General features: G+C 42.3%; 1 protein-coding gene across 2 annotated transcripts in view; it reads right to left on the bottom strand.

Moving 5' to 3' along the window:
• Window positions 1–15,611, bottom strand: part of LOC110526242 (adhesion G protein-coupled receptor G3) — a 27,188-nt gene extending 11,577 nt beyond the window's left edge. Inside the window, exons 1-6 of one of the 2 annotated variants that reach the window (XM_021607040.3) lie at window positions 15,489–15,611; window positions 15,188–15,282; window positions 14,975–15,010; window positions 14,825–14,887; window positions 14,443–14,496; window positions 8,858–9,028 (exon numbers count right to left, since the gene is read on the bottom strand). In XM_021607040.3, the coding sequence (XP_021462715.3) occupies window positions 8,858–9,028; window positions 14,443–14,496; window positions 14,825–14,887; window positions 14,975–15,010; window positions 15,188–15,275 (412 nt within the window). In that variant the 5' untranslated portion in view covers window positions 15,276–15,282; window positions 15,489–15,611. Of the gene's footprint in view, window positions 1–8,857; window positions 9,029–13,964; window positions 14,497–14,824; window positions 14,888–14,974; window positions 15,011–15,187; window positions 15,283–15,488 lie in introns of both variants that reach the window. The other variant, XM_021607044.3, reaches the window with a different exon arrangement.
• Window positions 15,612–26,204: the final 10,593 nt, after the last annotated feature.

The following is a 26,204-nucleotide window of genomic DNA, read 5'->3' on the forward strand; positions in this document are numbered from 1 at the left end:
GCGAATTTCCAATCACACCCGAATATCCACATTGAGAAAGAACCACGACTATAACACTTAGCTAAACTAAGAATGACAGGAATAATCAATAAACTTTGGGTAGTTAGTTAGACAGCATATAGTTAATATACTGGCAAATTCGATGTATTAGTAGCCAACTAACGCTAGGTAGCTAGCTAACATACAGAACATACTGCTGTAATGATATGCTATGCGGCTTGTAAGGATAGCGTAGCTAACCAATTGTCAGCCAACATAATGTGTAATGTAACTTAACCTCTTGAACCTCTGGGGGCAGTATTTCATTTTTGGAGGAAAAACGTTCCCGTTTTAAACAAGATATTTTGTCACGAAAAGATGCTCGACTATGCATATAATTGACAGCTTTGGAAAGAAAACTCTGACGTTTCCAAAACTGCAAAGATATTGTCTGTGAGTGCCACAGAACTAATGCTACAGGCGAAACCAAGATGATATTTCATACAGGAAGTGAGCCAGATTTTGAATGCGCTGTGTTCCAATGTCTCCTTATATGGCTGTGAATGCGCAAGGAATGAGCCTACACTTTTTGTCGTTTCCCCAAGGTGTCTGCAGCATTGTGACATATTTGTAGGCATATCATTGGAAAATTGACCATAAGAGACTACATTTACCAGGTGTCCGCTCGGTGTCCTCCGTCGAAACTATTGCGTAATCTCCAGGTGCGTGCATTTTTCCATTTTGTTCAGAGGAGAAACCAAACGGCCACGAGTGATTTATCATCGAATAGATATGTGAAAAACACCTTGAGGATTGATTCTAAACAACGTTTGCCATGTTTCTGTCGATATTATGGAGTTAATTTGGAAAAAAGTTTGCCGTTGTAATGACAGATTTATTTATATATTATGTTTTTCTTAGCCAAACGTGATGAACAAAACGGAGCGATTTCTCCTACACAAATAATATTTTATTTGTGAGCCAATATATTTATTTAATTTGAGATTTTCATGAATAGTTAACGTTGCGTTATGGTAATGAGCTTGAGGCTATAATTATGCTCCCGGATACGGGTTAATTGAAAAGTAATTACGTTATAACATTGCTGAACATTTGTTATAGTTAGTTAAAGACATTCATTTGTTTCCGCTGCATATTTTCTTCAAATCTGAAAATGTGAAGCCATGCCCATTCGCTGAAGAACTGCATTATGGGCCTTAAAAGCACAGAAATAGTGTCCAATGCTTGTATATTTTGTATTTTGGCGAAGGTAGTACGACATCTGGGAACATTTGGCATACTAACTAAATCCATACTATGACCAATAAGCAGTGGTGGAAAAAGTACCCAATTGTCATACATGAGTTAAATAAATTATAATAGAAAAGGACTCAAGTAAAAGTCACCCAATCAAATACTTTGTATTTTAAATAAATTTAATAAATAAATTTATCAAAAGTAAAAGTATAAATCATTTCAAATTCCTTATATTAATCAAACCAGACAACCCAACTATTATTGCATTTTTATACATATTTTTACAGCCAGGGGCACAGTACAACACTCAGACATTATTTACATGCAAAGCATTTCTGTTAAGTGAGTCCACCAGGTCAGTGACAGTAGAGATGACCAGGGAGGTTCAATTGATACGTGTGTGAATTGGACCATTTTCCTTTCCTGCTAAGAATTCTTAATGTAACATGTACTTTTAGGTGTCAGGGAAAATGTATGGAGTAAATATCACATTTTCATTAGGAATGTAGTGAAGTAAAAGTTGTCAAATATAAATAGTAAAGTACAGATACCCTATAAAACTCCTTAAGTAGTCCTTAAGTATTTTTACTTACTCAAGGATCGGATCTTTTTTTCAATTTTTGCCTAAAATGACATACCCAAATCTAACTACCTGTAGCTTAGGACATGCATATTATTGATACCATTTGAAAGGAAACACAAGTTTGTGGAAATGTGTAATTAATGTAGGAGAATATAACATTAGATCTGGTAAAAGATAATACAAAGTAAAAAAAAAACATTTTTTCCATCTTTTATTTAATGCAAGTCAGTTAACTATGGGATCGGTGTCCCTAAACCGGGACGATTGTTGCTCAATATGCGATAACGTGACTAAACTTTGATGGAACAGCCAACTTTCCTGGACATAGACATACTCTGGACCTAGTTTTGTCCCATGGAATAAATGTTGTGGATCTTAATGTTTTTCCTCATAATCCTGGACTATCGGACCACCATTTTATTACGTTTGCAATTGCAACAAATAATCTGCTCAGACCCCAACCAAGGAACATCAAAAGTCGTGCTATAAATTCACAGACAACACAAAGATTCCTTGATGTCCTTCCAGATTCCCTCTGTCTACCCAAGGACGCCAGAGGACAAAAATCAGTTAACAACCTAACTGAGGAACTCAATTTAACCTTGCGCAATACCCTAGATGCAGTTGCACCCCTAAAAACTAAAAACATTTCTCATAAGAAACTAGCTCCCTGGTACACAGAAAATACCCGAGCTCTGAAGCAAGCTTCCAGAAAATTGGAACGGAAATGGCGCCACACCAAACTGGAAGTCTTCCGACTAGCTTGGAAAGACAGTACCGTGCAGTACCAAAGAGCCCTTACTGCTGCTCGATCCTCCTATTTTTCTAACTTAATTGAGGAATATAAGAACAATCCGAAATTTCTTTTTGATACTGTCGCAAAGCTAACTAAAAATCAGAATTCCCCAAGAGAGGATGGCTTTCACTTTAGCAGTGATAAATTCATGAACTTCTTTGAGGAAAAGATTATGATTATTAGAAAGCAAATTACGGACTCATCTTTAAATCTGCGTATTCCTTCAAAGCTCAGTTGTCCTGAGTCTGCACAACTCTGCCAGGACCTAGGATCAAGAGAGACACTCAAGTGTTTTAGTACTACATCTCTTGACACATTGATGAAAATAATCATGGCCTCTAAACCTTCAAGCTGCATACTGGACCCTATTCCAACTAAACTACTGAAAGAGCTGCTTCCTGTGCTTGGCCCTCCTATGTTGAATATAATAAACGGCTCTCTATCCACCGGATGTGTACCAAACTCACTAAAAGTAGCAGTAATAAAGCCAAACCTTGACCCAGAAAATATAAAAAACTAATCGGCCTATATCGAATCTTCCATTCCTCTCAAAAATTTTAGAAAAGGCTGTTGCGCAGCAACTCACTGCCTTCCTGAAGACAAACAATGTATACGAAATGCTTCAGTCTGGTTTTAGACCCCATCATAGCACTGAGACTGCGCTTGTGAAGGTGGTAAATGAAATTTGAATGGCATCGGACCGAGGCTCTGCATCTGTCCTCGTGCTCCTAGACCTTAGTGCTGCTTTTGATACCATCGATCACCACATTCTTTTGGAGAGATTGGAAACCCAAATTGGTCTACACGGACAAGTTCTGGCCTGGTTTAGATCTTATCTGTCGGAAAGATATCAGTTTGTCTCTGTGAATGGTTTATCCTCTGACAAATCAACTGTAAATTTCGGTGTTCCTCAAGGTTCCGTTTTAGGACCACTATTGTTTTCACTATATATTTTACCTCTTGGGGATGTCATTCGAAAACATAATGTTAACTTTCACTGCTATGCGGATGACACACAGCTGTACATTTCAATGAAACATGGTGAAGCCCCAAAATTGCCCTTGCTAGAAGCATGCGTTTCAGACATAAGGAAGTGGATGGCTGCAAACTTTCTACTTTTAAATTCTGACAAAACAGAGATGCTTGTTCTCGGGCCCAAGAAACAAAGAGATCTTCTGTTGAATCTGACAATTAAATCTTAATGGTTGTACAGTCGTCTCAAATAAAACTGTGAAGGACCTCGGCATTACTCTGGACCCTGATCTCTCTTTTGAAGAACATATCAAGAACATTTCTAGGACAGCTTTTTTCCATCAACGTAACATTGCAAAAATCAGAAACTTTATGTCCAAAAATGATGCAGAAAGATTAATCCATGCTTTTGTCACTTCTAGGTTAGTAAACTACTGCAATGCTCTACTTTCCGGCTACCCGGATAAAGCACTAAATAAACTTCAGTTAGTGCTAAATACGGCTGCTAGAATCCTGACTAGAACCCCAAAATTTTATCATATTACTTCAGTGCTAGCCTCCCTACACTGGCTTCCTGTCAAAGCAAGGGCTGATTTCAAGGTTTTACTGCTAACCTACAAAGCATTACATGGGCTTGCTCCTACCTATCTCTCTGATTTGGTCCTGCCGTACATACCTACACGTACGCTACGGTCACAAGACGCAGGCCTCCTAATTGTCCCTAGAATTTCTAAGCAAACAGCTGGAGGCAGGGCTTTCTCCTATAGAGCTCCATTTTTATGGAACAGTCTGCCTACCCATGTCAGAGACTCAAACTCGGTCTCAACCTTTAAGTCTTTACTGAAGACTCATCTCTTCAGTGGGTGATATGATTGAGTGTAGTCTGGCCCAGGAGTGGGAAGGTGAACGGAAAGGCTCTGGAGCAACGAACTGCCCTTGCTGTCTCTGCCTGGCCGGTTCCCCTCTTTCCACTGGGATTCTCTGCCTCTAACCCTATTACAGGGGCTGAGTCACTGGCTTACTGGGGCTCTCTCATGCCGTCCCTGGAAGGTGTGCGTCACCTGTGTGGGTTGATTCACTGATGTGGTCATCCTGTCTGGGTTGGCGCCCCCCCTTGGTTTGTGCCATGGCGGAGATCTTTGTGGGCTATACTCAGCCTTGTCTCAGGATGGTAAGTTGGTGGTTGAAGATATCCCTCTAGTGGTGTGGGGGCTGTGCTTTGGCAAAGTGGGTGGGGTTATATCCTTCCTGTTTGGCCCTGTCCGGGGGTGTCCTCGGATGGGGCCACAGTGTCTCCTGACCCCTCCTGTCTCAGCCTCCAGTATTTATGCTGCATTCGTTTATGTGTCGGGGGGCTAGGGTCAGTTTGTTATATCTGGAGTACTTCTCCTGTCCTATTCGGTGTCCTGTGTGAATTTAAGTGTGCTTTCTCTAATTCTCTCTTTCTCTCTCTCGGAGGACCTGAGCCCTAGGACCATGCCCCAGGACTACCTGACATGATGACTCCTTGCTGTCCCCAGTCCACCTGGCCGTGCTGCTGCTCCAGTTTCAACTGTTCTGCCTTATTATTATTATTCGACCATGCTGGTCATTTATGAACATTTGAACATCTTGGCCATGTTCTGTTATAATCTCCACCCGGCACAGCCAGAAGAGGACTGGCCACCCCACATAGCCTGGTTCCTCTCTAGGTTTCTTCCTAGGTTTTGGCAATTTGCCATCCTGCGGATCCCAGAGATAAAATGTAGTGTAGTTTTGTTTAAAAAAATAAATGTGTATATTCAAATGTAGGAACTGGGTTCTACAGTTTGACCCCATAGCTGTCTCTGGCTCCAAACCCACCCCACCATCTAGATGTGTGAAGGTTAGTCTCTTTTCTGTAGGGAAGCTAATGATCCATAATGTATGACATTCCTGGGAGTGGGTAAAGTTGAAATTTTTATTATAGCATTTTTTGTATGTTCTAGTTATGTACTTGAACACGTATAAATTGACAAATTCGGCACATTTGGTTAAACACCTGGCAGACTTGATTCAAAATGTTCTGTAGGGAGGTAATTCTTCACTGGATCAGTCTGAAACTATGCACACACACTGCTGTCATTTTGTTCTCCTGACCTAGAATTCCTTACAATCAAATGCCGACCGGCATTATCTACCAAGAGAATTCTCTTCGATCATAATCACAGTCATGTATATCCTCCCCCCCCCCCCAAGCAGACACATCGTCGGCCATGAAAGAACTTCATTTGACTCTATGTAAACCACATATCCCGAGGCTGCATTTAATGTAGCCGAGGATTTTAACATGGCTAAACTGAAAACAAGGCTCCCTAAATTTTATCAGCATATTGAATACGCAACCTGGGCTGACAAAACCCTGGATAATTGTTATTCCAACTTCCATGACGCACACAAAGCCCTCTCCCGCCTTCCTTCCGGAAAATCTGACCACGACTCCATTTTGTTGCTCCAGCCTATAGACAGAAACTAAAACAGGAAACGCCCTTGCTCAGGTCTGATCAACGCTGGTCCGACCAATCGGATTCCACGCTTCAAGATTGCTTCAATCACGTGGACTGGGATATGTTCCGCATAGCGTAGGACAATAACATTGATGACTACGCTGATTTGGTGAGCAAGTGCATCGGTGATGTTGTACCCACAGTGTCAATTAAAACCTTTCCCAAGCAGAAACCGTGGATTGATGGCAGCATTTGCGCAAAACTGAAAGTGCGAACCACTGCTTTTAAATCAGGGCAAGGTGACCGGAAACATGTCCGACTACACACAGTGTAGCTATTCTCTCTGCTAGGCAATCAAACAAGCTAAGCTTCAGTATAGAGACAAAGTGGAGTCGCAATTCAATGGCTCAGTCACGAGAGGTATGTGGCAGGGTCTACAGTCAATCACGGACTACAAAAGGAAAACCAGCCCAGTCGCGGACCACGATGTCTTGCTAAAAGACAAACTAAACAACTTCTTTGCTTTCAACCCTCGCAAGGCTGCCGGCCCAGACGGCATCCCTAGCCGCGTCCTTGGAGCATGCACAGACCAGCTGGCTGGTGTGTTTACGGACATATTCAATCGATCCTTATCCCAGTCTGCTGTTCCCACATGCTTCAAGAGGGCCACCATTGTTCCTGTTCCCAAGAAAGCTAAGGTAACTGAGCTAAATGACAATTGCCCCGTAGCACTCACTTCCATCATCATGAAGTGCTTTGAGAGACTAGTCAAAGACCATATCACCTTCACCATACCTGACACCATAGACCCACTCCAATTTGCTTTCCACCCCAATAGGTTCACAGACGACGCAATCACACTGCACACTGCCCCAATTCATCTAGACAAGAGGAATACCTATGTAAGAATGCTGTTCATTGACTACAGCTCAGCATTTAACACCATAGTACCCTCCAAACTCGTCATTAAGCTCGAGACCCTGGGTCTCGACTTCGCCCTGTGCAACTAGGTCCTGGACTTCCTGACAGGCCACCCCCAGGTGGTGAGGGTAGGAAACATCTCCACCCCTCTGATCCTCAACACTGAGGCCCCACAAGTGTGCGTTCTCAGCCCCCTCCTGTACTCCCTGTTCACCTATGACTGCATGGCCATGCACAGCTCCAACTCAATCATCAAGTTTGCAGATTACACTACAGTGGTAGGCTTGATTACCAACAACGACGAGACGGCCTACAGGGAGGCGGTGAGGGCGCTCTGAGTCTGTTGTCAGGAAAATAAACTCACACTCAATGTCAACAAAACAAAGGAGATGATTGTGGACTTCTGGAAACAGCAGAGGGAGCATCCCCCTATCCACATCGACGGGACAGTAGTGGAGAAGGTGGAAAGTTTTAAGTTCCTTGGCGTACACATCACAGACAAACTGAAATGGTCCACCCACACAGGCGCAGCAGCACCTCTTCAACCTCACCAAAAACACTCAACCTTTTGCAGATGCACAATCGAGAGCATCCTGTCGGGCTGTATCACCGCCTGGCACGGCAACTGCTCCACCCACAACCTTAAGGCTCTCCAGAGGGTAGTGAGGTCTGCACAACGCATCACCGGGGGCAAAGTGCCTGCCTTCCAGGAGACCTACACCACCCGATGTCACAGGAAGGCCAAAAAGATCAAGGTCAACAACCACCTGAGCCACTGCCTGTTCGCCCTGCTATAATCCAGAAGGCGAGGTCAGTACAGCTGCATCAAAGCTGGGACCGAGGGACTGAAAAACAGCTTCTATCTCAAGGCCATCCCACTGTTAGACAGCCATCAATAACATAGAGTGGCTGCTGCTAACATACTGACTCATCTCTAGCCACTTTAATTAAACATTGGATGTAATAAATGTATCACTAGCCACTTTCAACAATGCCACTTTATATAATGTTTACATACTCTACATTACTCATCTCATATGTATATACTGTACTCTATACCATCTACTGCACCGTGCCTATGCTGTTCGGCCATCGCTCATTTATATATTTTTTTGTACATATTCTTATTCATTCCTTTACACTTGTGTTACTTGTTAGATATTACTGCATGGTCGGAACTAGAAGCGCAAGCATTTCGCTACACTCGCATTAACATCTGCTAACCTGTGTATGTGACAAATAACATTTGATTTGATTTTTGTGGACAAAATCTTACACCTAGGATCCTAACTTAATGTATTGCCTTTCTCTTGCATTTCAAAGATGTAAAATTGAAAACAGATGTTTTTTTGTTTATTATCTTTTCCCAGATCTAACGTGTTATTCTCCTACATTAATTTCACATTTCCACAAACGTCAGTGTTTCCTTTCAAATGGTATCAAGAATATGCATATCCTTGCTTCAGGTCCTGAGCTACAGGCAATTAGATGTTGTTGTCATGTTAGGCGAAAATGGATCCTTACAATGTAATCTACGTATTCCCCAAAAGTAATTATCATGAGAGAACCATAAACAAAAAGTAATGTTGCATACTCCAAGAAAGGTTACAATTTCACCTTTTTGGTAAAAATTCTAGGACACAGGCTCAAGTTCACAGTACAAAAATGATAAAAGTATGAAATAGTTGTATTTCCATTTCAACAAAACTATGAATAAGGCTTATGATTTAAATGCTTTCTAAATATAGTATAATCAAGTTAGAAAACGACTAAATAAGATTTCACCTTCCCTATAACTGTAAAATAGATATTTGGAATCAAACTTTGTACAATACTCTAATTCAATGTTTATAGGTGGTATGAAACGTGTACAGTAACAATTACCTGGAATTCCTTGCTTGCTTGAAAGTTTGCAGCCTTTGCACCATGTGAATGAAAATTCACAGCACTTGTCAATACCACGTATGATCATAGTATTTAGTAAATTAGTCAGTGGCAGACTGATGAACTGAAGGGATTCATTGGGCAACTTCTCTGTCTTCCTGAAAATGATTGCTGATGATGAGAGAGAGGAGAGAGAGACTTTTGACTTTGTCTCATTTCACACTCACCCCCCATTAAAAATAAAACACCAAAATATATCCTGTACTGCATATATGTACCATACTCACCTTTCCATCTACCACGATACAAACCAACATCACAATACCCAAAACAACACATCACTTCTACAACCGTATATCCAAAACATCTTCCCCAGCTATACAGACAGCCCCCCCAACACACCATATCTCCTGAACCGTCTCCACACTTTTATCATTCTATAGTACTCAAACTCAACCCTGAGGTGCGCAGAGACCATCCCATTAAACAATAGTAAAGGGTCTGTTATCCCACCACCTTTGACCCTGTTCCTCCTTCGCCTGAGCAAACAGAAAATTCAACAAAACACATTTGGCCTTCTCCTTTATCAAATACCTGTATCCCATTACAAACATCCCAACAGTAAAAAACACGCCCAACTTCTCACAGACATTCCAACAGAGACATTAATGGCATTAACCTGGTGCACACAAAAAACACATGAATCACAGTTTCTTTCATTACACAGAAAGGACACCCCTGCCCAATTCCCGTTCCAACCCGTTCCAACCAGCTGTTAGTGGCCAGGGCTCCATGAAGAACCCTCCCCTGGAGGTCCCCTGACCTCTTTGGTACTGGGGGTTAGTAGAGCCCCCTCCATCTAAAACCCACCATACTCTCCACCCCACATACCCTGTGCCATTGATGTGCCCGCACTCCTGTTAGGCTCCTAATGTTCCTAATCCTTAACACAGAGGTTGTAGAGGGCTTTGCCTTCCACCCCTTCAAACTCCCCCAGGCTTGGAGTGTTACAATCTAACAAGTCCTCCAGACCCCCTTGCCAGTCTCCACTCTGCCATCACCTGCAGTGGAGGAAACATTGGTGGCCCCTCCTCCTTTGGCCGCTCAAACACCCCAGACAGTTCCTTCTAGACCTCGTACAGTAAACTCCCCAGCAGCCTAAGAGATGTTTTCCTGTTTGTTGTGCCAAGACTTCCGGGGTTTTCCACCCCTCCTCTCCCAGCAGTCTCAGGTCACCCAGCCTTTGTAAACCCGCTGCCATCAGTTGCCTCTGCAGGGTGGCTGACTGAACCGATCTCAAAGGGATGGCTGGTTTGTGGAAGATAGGCTCCTCCCATAGCCCAGGCTCCACACCCCCTTCTCGTGTGGGCCTTAGCAGCTGCCAGGCCCTCAGAACTGCAGAGTAAAAATCTGAGAGACCTGCTGTACTCAGCCTCTCCAGCTTCATGAGGAACAGCTGCCGGTCCAATCCTAATCCACCAGCTCTTCTCAGCAGCGCTCATGCTGGTTCCCTCCAGCCAACATCAGTATGGTACAGCAGTCTCTGCACCGCCTTTAGCCGGAAAGCAGCCATCCTGCTCTCCAGTTCCACCAGGCCCTGTCCTCATTTGTGGACGGTCATGTACAACACTACCGCCCTCAGCCAGTGATGGCCCGACCAGAAAAAGTCCACCAGCTTGCGTTGCAGGTCTGCGAGCAGGGGGGTTGAGGACAGCCAGGTTTTGCCACGGGGAAGATGCCACCAGGTTGTTGATTATCAGCACCCTCCCTCTATATGACACTTGGGACAGGAGCCACCTCCACCTGGCCAGTCTTGACACCACTGCCTGTGACAGGCCCTCACAGTTTTTCCTGACCCACTTCTCAGAGCCCAGGTACACCCCCAACACTTTAAGCCCTTCACAACCCCACTGTAAACCCCCTGGAAGCAGAGGGGCCCTATCCTCCCCACGCCCCACATAACAGAGCTTTGCTCTTTCCCCAGTTTACCTTCGCTGATGAAGCTTCCTCATACACCTTCAGACTGGTCTCTAGTGCCTGCATATCCTGACCATCACAGAAACATTTGCATATGGTGACACTGCTATGCCTGTCACCACTTCCATGCCTGTCCAGCACACTCCCTGCAGTCTCCTGCGTAGCAGTCCAAAAAAAGTCTCAATGGCTAGTGGGTATAACTGCCCAGATAGAGGGCATCCTTGTCTAATTCCCCGTTTCACCCAGACTGGCCTACTGATCCCCTCCCTCCCACCTTGAACATACATGATGCCCCAGCATACAATAGCTTCACACAGGTTAAAAAAAAAACTCTTCCCAAACATCACATTAAACAGATACTCATAGTCCACTCTATCAAAAGCCTTCTCTCGATCTAAAGAGACCAGTCCAAAGTTCACATTAAAACCTCTCAACAAGTCCAACATGTCCCTGATTAAGAACAAGTTGTCCGTGATTGAGCGTCCCGATACACAATATGTTTGGTCCTTATGTACTATCGAGTCCAAATGTGACTTCAGTCTGTTAGAGGACCTTGGCAAATATCTTGTAGTCCGCACAGAGTAATGCCACAGGCCTACAGTTCTTAAGTTCACACAAGTCCTTATCAGCAACTCTCCTACCACGACATATTCACACAACACGCAAAAGAAGTCCTGTCCAATTATTCCCCAGAATTTTTTATAAAACTCTACTGGCAGTCCATCGACCCCCGGTGCACGACCGGAGGACATTGGATCACACACTTCTGCCCTATACAATTCAGTATAAAACTCCACAGTCCGCTCCCGCATCTCACCCACCACAGAGGTCACCCGCCCATCAGACAGCCGTAGACAATGCCTACCCTTGGCTTCACCGCTCTGTCTTTCCAAACCGAAGAAGGAGGAGCTGGGAGCATCCATCTCCTTGAGCACGGAGAACCTAGCTCTTACAAGCGCTCCCTTTGCTTTAACCTGGAAAAAACTGCCCAGGTCCCTACGTAATTCAGTTAAATTAGCCTGGAGGTCTATATTGCCTTGCCCCACCATCTCACTAATACAACGCTCTAGTTCCCCCAATACTCTCCTAACCTCTTGAGGATGAGAGACCTGTGCACTCTTGACAGAAAAGCCGAATTTGGACTTCCTCCACATCCCACCATTGACTCAGACTCATCCTCCTCTCTTCACTGCCCCCACCTTTCCCAAAAGCTCTGGAAACCTGAGCAAAAAGTGGCAAAACCCCACCGGGAGAATGGTAGCGCCCAACAGCCTATTGCGCCGATTCCTAGACGTGTAAAAACGATCAAGTCGGGCTGCACTCAGCCTAGCCCCAAAAACCTTCACCCATGTATACTGTCTTGTGTTGGGATGTTTACTTCTCCAAACATCCACTAGGTCGAAGTGATTAATGATGTCCCTTAACACTCCCACTGACACTGAATGAGGCTCTTCCCCATTTCTGTCTTTCATAAAATCCATTGTATAGTTCCAGTCCCCTCCGACCACCAGCGTCTCCTCATGCGCTACCTTTGACAGTTCCTGTCTAAGACTCCCAAATAGAACCTCCCTCTCTCTCCCTGTGTTAAGCCATACACATTTATAAAGACAAAACCCATGTTGTTAATTTATGCTATTACAACAAGTACCCTATCCCTACACACCTCCTTTTAGGATAACATTTTTAGACGGACCCCTGCACTAAAATTTGTCCAATGGCTTAACACACTTCCCCCTTTCCACCAGAACCCCCAATCGACTTCATTCTACACATCACTATGCGTCTCCTGCAGAAACAACACCTGTACGTTTTTGTTTTACATATTCACCCAACACACTCCTCTTTCCCGTATCTCTGGCGCCATTTATATGAAGCGAGCCTACCCGAAGAGTCTCGATAAGTGGGAGAAAAGCCAGCAAAGAAAGAGACCAATAGCAAATCTCAAAAAGCCCCAGTGTCAGAAAGAAACTATACATCTAAACGGTGTCTGAAGGTAGACCCTTTCTCTCTGTTGTGACCCACTTCCTCAACCTAAACCGTTTCCTGGTTGAGAGGACACCATGTCCCTCATAGCATGTTGTACTAATCGTACAAACTTTCTCAGATCAGAAAAGAAAGCCCCAAGATTAACTTTTTCCCCTTGGTCTCATTCAGGAACCTTGTCAGTTCTCTCAACGTGTACTTTGACCCCTCTGCTTGACTGGCTGTCAGCTCTGGACCCATTGAAGAGGAGTCTGAAAAAAAAACTCCTCAGACTCACTTTACTCCTCATCTCTATCTCCCATCCTGACCACCTGCCCTTCCTCTCTGGTCAGGGCCTCCTCCACAGCAACAGGCAAAGGTTCCATGGTGCCGTTGACCACACCCCTTTTCCTTTTCCGCTTGACACCCTCCTCCCCTCTAGTCTGTTACACTTCCCCACTATACTCTCCTCATCCACTAGCATAACCTGACTAGACCCAGCCTCATCTACCCCACCATCCATAGCATGACTAGACCCAGTCTCAGCTACCCCACTATCTCTAGCCTGACTAGACCCAGCCTCCGGTACACCACCATCCATAGCATGTCTAGATCCAGCCTCAGCTACCCCTCTGCATCTCATTACCCCCTGCACGTTGACCTCGATTTCCCCCACTGGCGCTTGTGTCCTCACCTTGTCTATGGCCTTTATGTGGGCACGCAAAGCTCTTACGCCCCAAATCCCCACACTCAAAACAAAGTAGACTATTTGTGCTGGCAAACCCTGCATAGAGCCCCTCCCCATGCCTCACTTTAAAATGCACATTTAGCTGTTGCTCATTGTTATTCAGAAACAAACACTTACCTCCAGAACGAAACAATGTGCTTAACGGCATCTGCCTGAAAACCTGCCGACAGTACACGAAACCCAATAGCAAACTTACCAAAACAACTCAGCTCTTTCCTGATTTGATCATCCGTAATAAACGGAGGCAAATTTTCGACTACCACCCTGGTTGAAGGGGTAGAGAGAGGGGAAATTGGCACCAACACACCCCCGTACAAATATTCCTCTAGCAATTAGCCTGCCAACCAAATTAGCTTTTTTCATGAACACAACCACAGCTTTGTTCATTCTAGAAGCAGAATATATAAATTCAACTCCTACCTGTTCACTGACTGCAAGCAAAACCTCCTCCACTTTAATATTCTCAGGAACACACTTGAATCCATGCCGTATCGACAGCGTCTTCTCCGTGCTAGGCTGAGAAGCAATTGTGCACACCACACCTTCTAAACCCCAGGAAACTTACTCTGTCCTCTTCCACCCTAACTTTGAAAAACAATCTGTGGATACCGCTAAAACAAATAGTGCATTAACCATCCACCATATAAAATAACATTGAAAGAAAAGACCAAGAAAGTTAGGACAGAACCCTCCACATCACACTCAAACTCCAAAAAACAGACAGACAGAGATGTTTTTCTTCAGAGTTTCTGTGTGCCGTAACTGGTCACTGGACTTCTGCTTGATATTTTGGGTCTAGGCTTACAGGTTACGCTTCTGCTTGTTCTTCTGGGTCTAGACTTACCGGTAACTGTAAAATAACTTAAAATAACTTGCTGAGTTAAAAAAAAGCTCTTACCACAAACTGTTTGCATTTGCATTGTTGGATTGTTTTCACAAACATCTGTAAAATCTTAAACAAGAAAACAAACAAATCATGACTTAGTGTGTATAATACAAGGATTGTAATTACAATGTGGAAGAGAATACTTAACATAAAACACCTAAATATTCTATTATGGAATTTCATGAATAATTAATATTACTGTACTACACCTTGTTGAGCTGAAACACCTTTCATATGCATTGAGTTTTGCAAACTCTATTTTAGCTAAATAAATTTCACACACACAACCCGTCCATGTGATGTTTGCAAGAAATGTATCTATCGACAAATATAACCCTATTACTGAAATAGGCTAATACTGCTTGTGAATTGATCAAGGAGTTAATGACCTTACTTGCATGAACAGCCATGTGTAGTCCTCCATCATAAGATTTTTGATCTCCAAAGACTGGAATACCTTTTCAAATTGCATACTGTTTGTTAAAGGGTCATTTTGCAGTTCAGCAACCCATCTTTGGGAGAAAGTAGGTGAATGGATACTTACTAACAAGGACATTTGGGACGCCTGACAAATTAACATCTGATGAATCAAAAAGGAAACACTAAGAGTAAGATAAAGTAGGCTAAATAATTGAAGTGGCAAATACTGTAGCTTAGTTGTCTTTTTTTTTTATTTATAGACATTTATGACATGCTATTAATTTAATAATCATGCGTGTTTATTTTGTGATGTAATGGTGTATGTCCATCAACTCACCAGGACAAAGTAACTTAGTAGCAGATGTCTTCAAAGAAAGAGAGAAATAAACCATCAAAGCTAAAATATTACAGCCAAACTGTGCCATAGTAGCGCTAGAAGAAGAAACAGAGGAAGAACAGGTTGGCTTTTACACAAAATACCTTGCTGGTAATAGCAGATAAAAACAAATTACACAATTAATTCATTTTAGGCCTAACCTTGCACAAGGCTACATTTCATAGTCTACTTGCAAATTCCTAGGCTATTAGGCAATGCATTTCTGGTTAACAAAAATATATTTAAAGCAAAGGCAACATACCGTATGAATTGATTATTCTTTTGTCTCTACACAAACCTCTCTGTGATAGACTCGGGGAAAGACTGGGGCAGACAATTAGGGAGAATACTCTCTTCAGCTGGTGGTGCCAATGAGAGATGGTGTGGTTGACAATACAAGTTGATGCTCAGGGTGAGGTACTGCGCAAATGGCTCCACCTAGTGGTAAAATACTGAAGAGAAAACAATATTACAATGAAAAGGGCAGGCCAAGCATACTAGAACTGCAGCAGATATAATTGTTGTAAAACCAATGCTAGAATGTGTAGAGTATTGGTTAAATATGTTCAATAATGGAAAGTAAACAACCAAACATTGCAAAACTAGAAATAACAAAATCAAAGGACTAACAACAACAGTTTAAATAATAGTTAGAAAGCTAATAACCTTTTAAATGAACAAACAAAAAGTACAAATAGCTTCATAGTGTGACTTTGTTAAAGGAAGGGGGTCACTGAGCTGTCAAAGGGAAGAAGCCCTTCACAAACACATTCAATAGTCCTTCTCTAGGTTAAGACCCCTGGGGACTTAAGAATCTAAGGAATGGATCCAGAGCTTCTCTCTGGAACTGAGGTATTTGTCAACATCGCTGCTGCATTTGTTAATGGTAACTTGTTTCATTCCAAAATAAAACAACTCTTTAAAATGGAAGGCCACTGCGCCAGTGGGGTCAGCACAACGAATAGCACTTCGGTGCTCACACATTATAGTGCTTAACTCTTTTGTGGTCTCTCCTACGTGAAATTAACCGCATGGGCAGTGAATCACATAGATCACATTGCTAGAATTGCAATGTGGTGAGGGTGCTTTAAATTTGTATTTAATGATCTGATCTGGGGTGCGAGAAACTATTCATACATTTGGTGTACTGGTATTGGGTACATGCCACACTTGTAGAGGCCAGCCTTTTTTCGACTTGTTCGGATCGGACAACACTGTTTTTCTATATGTTTAGCTCTACGGTAAGCGACCGCCAGAGCCAGCTGAAATGTGTTACCTAGATCTGGATCTGAGCGTATGCCAATGGTCTTTGATGATGCCTAGGAGTTCTGGAGTGTAGGTAATGGGGTGTAGGTAATGACCATTTGGATGGAGGGTCTAGCTCTAGGGCTTCCAGACTTGCTCAGTAGTTGTTTGTACCCCTTTTCTCTGAATCTGTCTAGAAGTTTGTCCTTTCTTCTGCAAGATTGGGGATGGAAGAAATTGTTTGTGTTCGTGCGCTTTCTGATTATAAGGGAGGTACCTGTTTTGGTGACGCATACATCCAGGGAGTGGATGTGGACTCCAGGTGTTCGTTCATGGAATTTAGAAATTGGTGCAAGGACATCAGGGAGGTAAGGTCAACCTTGTAAACCACAAAAATGTCATAAATATAGTGTTTCCAAACAAGCAGGTCCTCAAGAAAATGGTTGGACTTCTTGTTTAGAATATTGGCTTTTTCAACATGTCTGAGGTGCAGGTTATCAATGCTCGGTGCCTTCCTTGTACCCATCAAACTTTAAGTCATTTTTAGGTGACCACCAACCTCATTAATTCAGCTAGGAAAAAAGAGGGATGGGTCTCAAGTCAATGGTCTTTTATCAATTAGTTTGCTCACTCCTGCTTCCTCCTCTATCCAATCTTGTCTCCTGGAAAGGTCAATTGAGGAGTTAATTGAGGAGAGTCGGCAAGGAGAGTGAACGTGGATGTCCCTTAAGATCCTTGTGTAATGTGATATGTACTCCCTAGCTCAAATGTCACACAACACTATGTGTGGAGAAAAAAAGGCACAGCACACCAACATCAACCTCATCACAACTGTAAAGTATGGAGAAGGGAGCATCATGGTTTGGGGCTGCTTTGATGCCCCAGGGCCTGGACAGTCGATGGAAAAATGAATTCCCAAGTTTATCAAGACATTTTGCAGGAGAATGTAAGGCTATCTGTCCACAGAAGTTGGGGGATGCAACAGGACAACAACCCAAAACACAGAAGTAAATCAACAACAGAAGAAAATATGCCTTCTGGAGTGGCCCAGTCAGAGTCCTGACCTCAACACAATTAAGATGCATGAACTTGAGAGCAGTTCACACCAGACATCCCAAGAATATTGCTGAACTGAAACAGTTTTGTAAAGGGGAATGGTCCAAAGTTCCTCCTGACCATTGTGCAGGTCTAATCCGCAAATACAGAAAACGTTTGGTTGAGGTTATTGCTGCCAAAGGAGGGTCAACCAGTTATTAAATCCAAGGGTTCACATACATTTTCCATCCTGCACTGTGAATGTTTACACGGTGTGTTCAATAAAGACATGAAAACATATAATTGTGTGTATGTTATTAGTTTAAGCAGACAGTGTTTATCTGTTGTTTTGACTTAGATGATGATCAGATCACATTTTATAACCAATTTATGCAGAAGCCCTGTTAATTCCAAAGGGTTCACATACTTTTTATTGCCACTGTAAACTTGTGTTGCCCCACTTACTTTTTGTATAGATTTTTTGTTAATAAAAAAATTAAATAATAATAAGAATGAAAATGCACTTGTTTCAAATGAGACGGTCCTTCCCGACTTGCAAGTCATTAGGCAAATTACGTTTATGGGGTGGATCCCAAAATAAATGTGTAAAGTGATCAAAACAAATTAAGTTGTGCAATACATTTTAGAGAGAAATTCCTAGTTCATGAGGAATGACTGTGTGGGGTAAGTTAAGCCATATTTAACATTTAGCATCGCTCTGTCAAGGGAAATATAGTAATCTTTCCCTGGAAATAATCAGAATTCATGTAAAGATTACATTTTTGAAAACATAGTTTGTCCAAAAAAAGTGTTCTCTTGGCACAACTTACCTCGGGTATGGGGTAAATTGTGCTGCTTGACAGAGTAAGTTAAGCCATAATCATCTATATTGAGCATTTGGCTGACCAGTGTCAATGGCCAATGGCCAAGATGGGCCGGTCCAGTTTTCTGATTGGCTGAAATGAGGTGGCGCAAATTCACATTCAAAGTCAAATGCGCCTCATCAAAGAATGAAACCCACGTTGACTCTCAGTCAAGCGAGCTAGCTAACATTAGCAACAGAATTCCTAAAATATACGTTTTACAAATTCGTAACATTGTCTGTTTTGAAAATTCATAACATAAAATACTAATTGTAATTTGTAACACATCATACAAAATGGGTGATGGACATCCACAAATTGAAACATACCATACAAAACAGCATACATGCTGTCAAACGAAGCACAACACTGGAAATCTATCCGAATCCACATAAACTAGTTCCAGCATCGCTCTTTGACAAACACAGAAGGTTGTATATTGAATTCAATAGAAGAAAACAGAGGGAGTGAGAGAGACTGCCAGTTCCTAAATGTATTATACAGCCAAAACATTACAGAACTGGCACTCTCTCTCTGTTTTCTTTTGAATTATATGTAGCCTACAGTGTCTTGCGATAGTATTCACCACCCTTGGCATTTTTCCTATTTTGTTGCCTTACAACCTGGAATTAAAATATATATATTTTTAAATATATTTGATTTACACAACACACTTTGAAGATGCAAAATATTTTTGGTGAAACAAACAAGAAATAAGACAAAAAAATTGAAAACTTGGGCGTGCATAACTATTCACCCCCCCCCCCAATGTCATTACTCTGTAGAGCCACCTTTTTGAAGCAATTACTGCTGCAAGTCTCTTGGGGTATGTCTCTATAAGCTTGGCACATCTAGCCACTGGGATTTTTGACCATTCTTCAAGGCAAAACTGCTCCAGCTCCTTCAAGTTGGATGGGTTCTGCTGGTGTACAGCAATCTTTAAGTCCACTGACCACTGATTCTCAATTAAATTGAGGTCTGGGCTTTGACTAGGCCATTCCAAGACATTGAAATGTTTCCCCTTAATACCACTCAAGTTTTGCATTAGCAGTATGCTTAGGGTCATTGTCCTGCTGGAATGAGAACCTCCGTCCCTGTCTCAAATCTGTGGAAGACTGTAACAGGTTTCCCTCATGAATTTCCCTGTATTTAGTGCCATCCATTCCTTCAATTCTGACCAGTTTTCCAGTCGATGAAAAACATGGGATGGTATTCTTGGAGTGATGTGAAGTGTTGGGTTTGCGCCAGACATAGCGTTTTCCTTGATGGCCAAAAAGCTTAATTTAGTCTGATCTGACCAGAGTACCTTCTTCCATATGTTTGGGGAGTCTCCCACATGCCTTTTCTTTGGTCTCTTTGTTGCCCTCCTTGCCTGGTCTGTGAGTTTTGGTGGACGGCCCTCTCTTGGCAGGTTTGTTGTGGTGCCATATTCTTTCAGTTTTTTAATAATGGATTTAATGGTGCTCCATGGGATGTTCAAAGTTGTGGATATTTTTTTTTATAACCCAACCCTGATCTGTACTTCTGCACAACTTTTTCCCTGACCTGTTTGGGGAGCTCCTTTGTCTTCATGGTTGCAGACTCTGGGGCCTTTCAGAACAGGTGTATATATACTGAGATCATGTGACACTTAGATTGCACACAGGTGGACTTTATTTAACTAATTATGTGACTTCTGAAGGTAATTGGTCGCACCAGATCTTATTTAGGGGCTTCATAGCAAAAGAGGTCAATACATATGTAGCACCACTTTTCGGTTTTTTAATTTGTTTTGAAACAAGTAATTTTTTTCACTTCACCACAATTTGAACTATTTTGTGTATGTCCATTACATGAAATCCAAATAAAAATCCATTTAAATTACAGGTTGTAATGCAAGAAAATAGGAAAAACACCAAGGGGGGTGAATACTTTTGCAAGGCACTGTAATATTTAAACACTTATAGCTAAGTGGGCAGGGGGGAACACTTGACATGCACTAATTCGAAATATGTAGTTAGGCTGTTATAAGGTAGTAAATAGCCTAACCCAATGGTCTATCGGTCCTACACTAGATGATACCGTAAGTACTATCTATCTGCCTGACAGGTCCTACACTTGATGATGCCATCATCCATGAGATGCACTCCATCCCTACATTAATTCCCAAGGACACAGTGCTTTATGGCAGAGTGGCTGATTGTGGCCATGCGCTTGTCACGGAGAAATGCAAGGTGGCCCATGTGGAACTGACAAACGACTTCAAATCAAATGTTATTTGTCACATGTGCCGAATACAACAGGTGTAGTAGACCTTACTGTGAAATGCTTACTTACAAGCCCTTAACCAATGATGCAGTTCAAGAAATAGAGTTAATAAATATTTACTAAATAAACTAAAGCAAAAAAATCTCATCAACTATGTGTGTGTATGTGTATGTATAAATCTATATAAACCGGGGGTACCGGTACCGAGTCAATGTGCGGTGGTACAGGTTAGTCAAGGTCATTTGTAAAGCGACTATGCATAGATAATAAATAGCGAGTAGCAGCAGTGTAAATACAAAGGTGGAGGGGTCAATGTGAATTGTCTGAGTGGCCATTTGATTAGTTGTTCAGCAGTCTTATGGCTTGGCGGTTAAGGAGCCTTTTTGTCTAGACTTTGCACTCCGGGTACCGCTTGCCGTGCAGTAGCAGAGAAAACAGTCTGTGACTTGGGTGACTGGAGTCTTTGACAATTCTTTGGGCCTTCCTCTGACACGGCTAGTATATAGGTCCTGGATGTCAGGAAGCTTGGCCCCAGTGATGTACTGGACCATACGCACTACCCTCTGTAGCGCCTTACAGTCAGGAGGCTCTCGAAGGTGCAGCTGTAGAACTTTTTGAGGATCTGGGAACCACGCCAAATCTTTTCAGTCTCCTGAAGGGGAAAATAAAAAGTGTTGTCGTGCCCTCTTCACAACTGCCTTGGTGTGTTTGGACCATGATAGTTTGTTTGTGATGTGGACACCAAGGAACTCGAACCACTCCACGTCAGTCCCTTCGATGTTAATGGAGGTCTGTTCGGCCCTCCTTTTCCTATAGTCCACGATCAGTTCCTTTGTCTTGATCACATTGAGGGAGAGGTTGTTGTACTGGCACCACATTACCAGGTTCCTGACCTCCCCTCTGTAGGCTGTCTCATCATTGTCAGTGATCAGGCCTACCACTGTTGTGTCGTCAGCAAACTTAATGATGGTGTTGGAGTCGTGCTTGTCCATGCAGTCGTGGCTGTTCCAGATCTGTGAGTACCCCCAAATATGCCATTTATAAATGAGGACGTATGCTCTTTTACTGGAGTTGGACAGCAGTGTACAGCATTAACTGGTACATTTGTAGTTTTTTACTCAAGCATTTAGAGCACCTATCCAATTTCAGACTTGTAAATGTCTCTAATGTTTCTTAAGAGTGTTTTACTTGTCTCATGACTGTATTTTACGGGTGTTTCTAAGCAGTTTGTCATTTCTTGCAGTGTTTGTATCAAAATTGCTGTTGACGATCCACAGCATTATGCAGGCTTTTCTGTTCAAGCCCAGCGCTACCACAACGGATTCTACTACTCAGCTGTTCGTCTAAACCTAAGCTGTTCATTGAGACCATGAATAGTGGAAACACTAGTAAAAACTTTTAAGGTACATTTCCCTGTAAATAGTTCATGGGTACATGTTGATGGATTCTGTGTGCTAACTCCTACACTTGGGATAGGGTAATTTATCAGGTCTCCTATTGAAATAGTGAGTGCTTAGGTTTAGAGGGTCTACACCAGAAGTTAATGGTTCTGTATGAGGAAGGTATATACTGTAGTGTGTGTGTGTGTGTGTGCAATTAAGCTTGAAATGTGCTGAGTGCAGGGAAAGCGATCAGATGTGGCAGGCATTGGTAAGGGGAGAGAGCCATGGATTAGTGATGAAGGGGCTCGAGGTCAGGTCACGTCAATGGAATAAGAAAGTTTCATGGCCGTATTACTTTGTATCTTTACTGCTAGGCCGGAAACTATGCTTGTTCAGATTTGTAAGAGGAGACTCAGCCTAGGAGAAAGGGTTAAATATCAGTACTTGTGTGAACAACGTCTTTGTCTGATGCAGCTGTATTGACCCTCTGGGAAGAATAAACTTGGTTTAAGCTTTCATAGTGTCCGTTGTGTTTTTACTCTGAAAATTAGAACCTAACAATGTTGGCGCTGCGAGCAGGGGTCACCACGATTTGCTGTCGAACTAGAGATCCCGACTCTGTGAAACAGGAGCTGGCACCAGAAATAAGGTAGGCACAGTTCCTACCTGTTATCACTAATTCTGACATCTTGGTTAGATGAGTTGTAGGCTGAACCAATTATAGGATACAGACTTAGAAAGCTTGAGTTTATTCAGTAGGCCCATTGTGTATTGACCGGTCGTAAATATCTGGTGAAGGGTAGGTTCTATAAGGATTGGTTCCGAGTGGAGGTTTTCCTCTGCGAGATCCAGGTAAAAAATAAGGTGTAGGGTGGGTTCCATTAAGGATAGGTCCCAAGTGGAGGTTTTCCTCTGTTGGATCCATGAGTGACAATACAGTGTAGGGTAGGTTCCGTATAGGATAGGTCCCTGGTCGGGGTATTCCCCTGCGAGATCTATAAAAGGAATGAAAGTCCCAGCTGCAGTGACAGTATGCAGAGTGTATGTGGATAATGATAAGTTGCCTATACATTCTGAAGGTAAGCCACATGCATGGGTAAAAGAAAAGCAATGAGATATTTGAACACTGTTTGTTTGAGTTACATGTATTAGCAGTAGCAAGAAGTAGAGAGGTTAGTTTATGCCCTAAGGGGAGGGGGAACCATGAAAATTATGTGGAAATAGGAAGACAAGGGTGAATAATTTTGGCAATGTGTGTTATCAACAACAGTGATATTTGAGGCGCAATACTGGAATAAGACATTAAGTCGTCCGTATTCTCAAGTAGTACATTTTTCAGACGCTATAGTATTGGTTTAAATACAAGGTATTAAGTTCCTTGACCAATTAGTAGGCACAAATACCATAACTATTATCTGGGGAAGTGGGTAGCGCTACCTTGGAAAATAGTTAGTAGAAGGTGTGTAAACCGTCAGGAGAGGTTTTGGAATAATAATTATTGATATGGCGACAGATGCCCCGATTCTCCAAGCGGAGATAGAAGATTTTAATAAGCCATGGCGGCGCTGAAAGAAGCTCACGAGCATTATACCAATTCCTATACCAAAGTAGATGTACTCCGCCACAGAAAGACTGGGTATGGGAGTGCGTTGATAGAATTTACATTTCAGCTTTGATGGCAGGTTTGAAACCTGTAATCAAAATGGCAATTGTGGGGGGTAGTGGAGGAAATAAAGCAAGATTTTTTAAGAATGGAAAATAACTCCGCTCACTTCACAGACGTGCAAGGGGTTAATACGGCCACAGTGAAAGTCACTAACAGTGGTTTCAATGGCCAAGGTAAGACAAAGAAACGTAGCTAAAAGACATCAAGGCATAGGGAGATGGTCCCACATCTAAAAGAGGGAGCTATCGGTCATTGGAAGAATGAGTGTAGAGTAGGAATGGAGCCTGCTGCATTCGGAGGAAATGCTGCCATGCAAACTTTCACATAGTGGTGTATGGCCTCGGTATGATCCACAGTGGTTCATAGAGATTACAGTTTCTATGTGAAGGGAGATGTACAGTATGTTGTCAACTTTTTAATATATACCAGGAACAAATATCTAGGATTCCTTATGATGAGAAATTGGCAAAATTTTGGATTTAAGTATTTTGGGTTGAAGAATCTTGGCAAAATGCCAGGGTGATGGATTCTAAAGAGGTAACAAATGAAAATGATCTGTCCAAACACTCCTCATAAACCTTATTTTTTGGATTGCATTAAACATCTAATGTGGTTTTATTATGAAATATATTTCTAGAATGAACGAAAGGGTGGAGGGGTAACGAGGAATTAGCAAAGGGGTTACTAAACCTAAAATTAACTTTTCATTTTTTTAGTTTTTGAACATTGTGGTGCGGTGGTTATGGAGAATCATGGGGAAAAGAAACCAGGGAATCGTTGGACTCGGTGGCGAGAGAAAGTCAGCGTGTCTAAGGGTAGTACATGCTAAATAAAGGATCCATAAACAATGGGGTGGATTAAAACAAATGTTTATTGATTGGAGTGAGGACAGGGGATTTACCATTATCATGTTTGGTTTATAATTACTATTTGTGGATTGCCGATTTTAAAATGTAGCAGAGTGAATGCTAACGAAATGTACACTTTTTTTACCAGAAGAGGGGGTTTCATTATCTCTCGTTGGAATGCTCCCGGAGACTTTGGTATTGGGGAGAGCAGTTAGTGATATTCGGCAGTTTTAAGTATAAAAGTATCTGGATTAGGCCATAAATGGAGTTCCCAGATAAGTAAGGCCTGTTCATGTGTGGTTTTGACCGGTTATGAATATGCGTTAGTGGTGTTGATACCGTGGGATTTATTTAGTGGAGTCTTTCCAATTTGGTGTTAAATTGGGTATGCAGAAGGATGGAAATGTTTGAAATGTTTAAAGCGTTTCTGAAGGACAGGGAAAGAAAAGGGAGAGGAAATATTTAACACTTGTGTTGTCTGAACGGTCAAAAGTGACCAGCCACTATGTTTAACAGCAGAGAAAACCCCCTAAATTATATTTTTTCAACTTGAAATTTAATGACTTTTCCTAGAGTGACCCCAACATTAGAAAAACTGAAATATCACCTTTGTTCATATTTCCATGAAAGCTGTACACCACCAGGGCACAAAGATTGTCTTCGGGTAATTTTTGACCTGGGAGTTAGAAAATCGTTTACACACCACAAAACACACACACACACACACACACACACAATGATACATTGAGATTGTGTGCTACTGATTGAACTCAGCTAGCAGCTCCTGAAGAAGAAGATCACCATGGTTGGCACAGTTAGAAAGAACAAGCCTGAGCTCTCCCTGCACTCCTCGCAACAAGGGGGTGTCATGACGTTGGCCTGGGGGTAGGTTTATGACAGTCATAAATACCTCTTCCCTCCTTTTTCCTCTCTCTCTCATTTACAAAGCCCTTAGTTACCATAGAGATTATGGGAACATCAGAAGGTGGGGGGAAATGAACAATATTCAGGTAATCCGACCAATTGAACATATGCGGTGGTACTTAATGAATATGATGTTCGGTTGTCATCTGAGACATTCTCATCAATGATAAGATGACATAAACTCTACAGTGGAAAGTCTACACATCAGAGTTATCGGATTCACATGGAATTGTTGTTCCATTTAAATGTTTGAATATGAAATTATTCGTGATGGGATGAAATGTGATTTTAGCTTCTAAAATGTGAGATTTGGGTTTACATAAATTAGGACTATGCTCAATCAGTGGCCCGCCCCTGTGAAGGGACATGGGCTATAAAACTTTTCAAACACGCCCTCCTCTCCCTTCCTATATAAAGCCTTGACGACAATGTAATCTCCTGTTCCGAGAATGTGAGGACGACGGTCTGATGTCAGAATGGTTCAGATAATAACTACAGAACGAAGCCAACATCAGCGTGAGCTTTGGTTGCGAATGGTATGAACTTTGAACTCTTATTCACTACAGAAGTGATACCTCCTAGCCGTTGAGTTAGCAACAGCAGCTGCAAACGCAGGTTAGGAAGGAACAGACAGAGTAGCCCATCTACCACGCAACAACGTTACTACAACGTATGCAATTTACCGGCAGAGACATTCTTCAAAGGACAAAGGACTTGGTTGGGCAACCACCAACCTACCGAAGCGCAGCTCAGAGTAAATCTTTATTG

This window comes from Oncorhynchus mykiss, chromosome 6 (assembly GCF_057628025.1).
Source record: "Oncorhynchus mykiss isolate SJ-2025 chromosome 6, ASM5762802v1, whole genome shotgun sequence".
Lineage (NCBI taxonomy): Eukaryota > Metazoa > Chordata > Actinopteri > Salmoniformes > Salmonidae > Oncorhynchus > Oncorhynchus mykiss.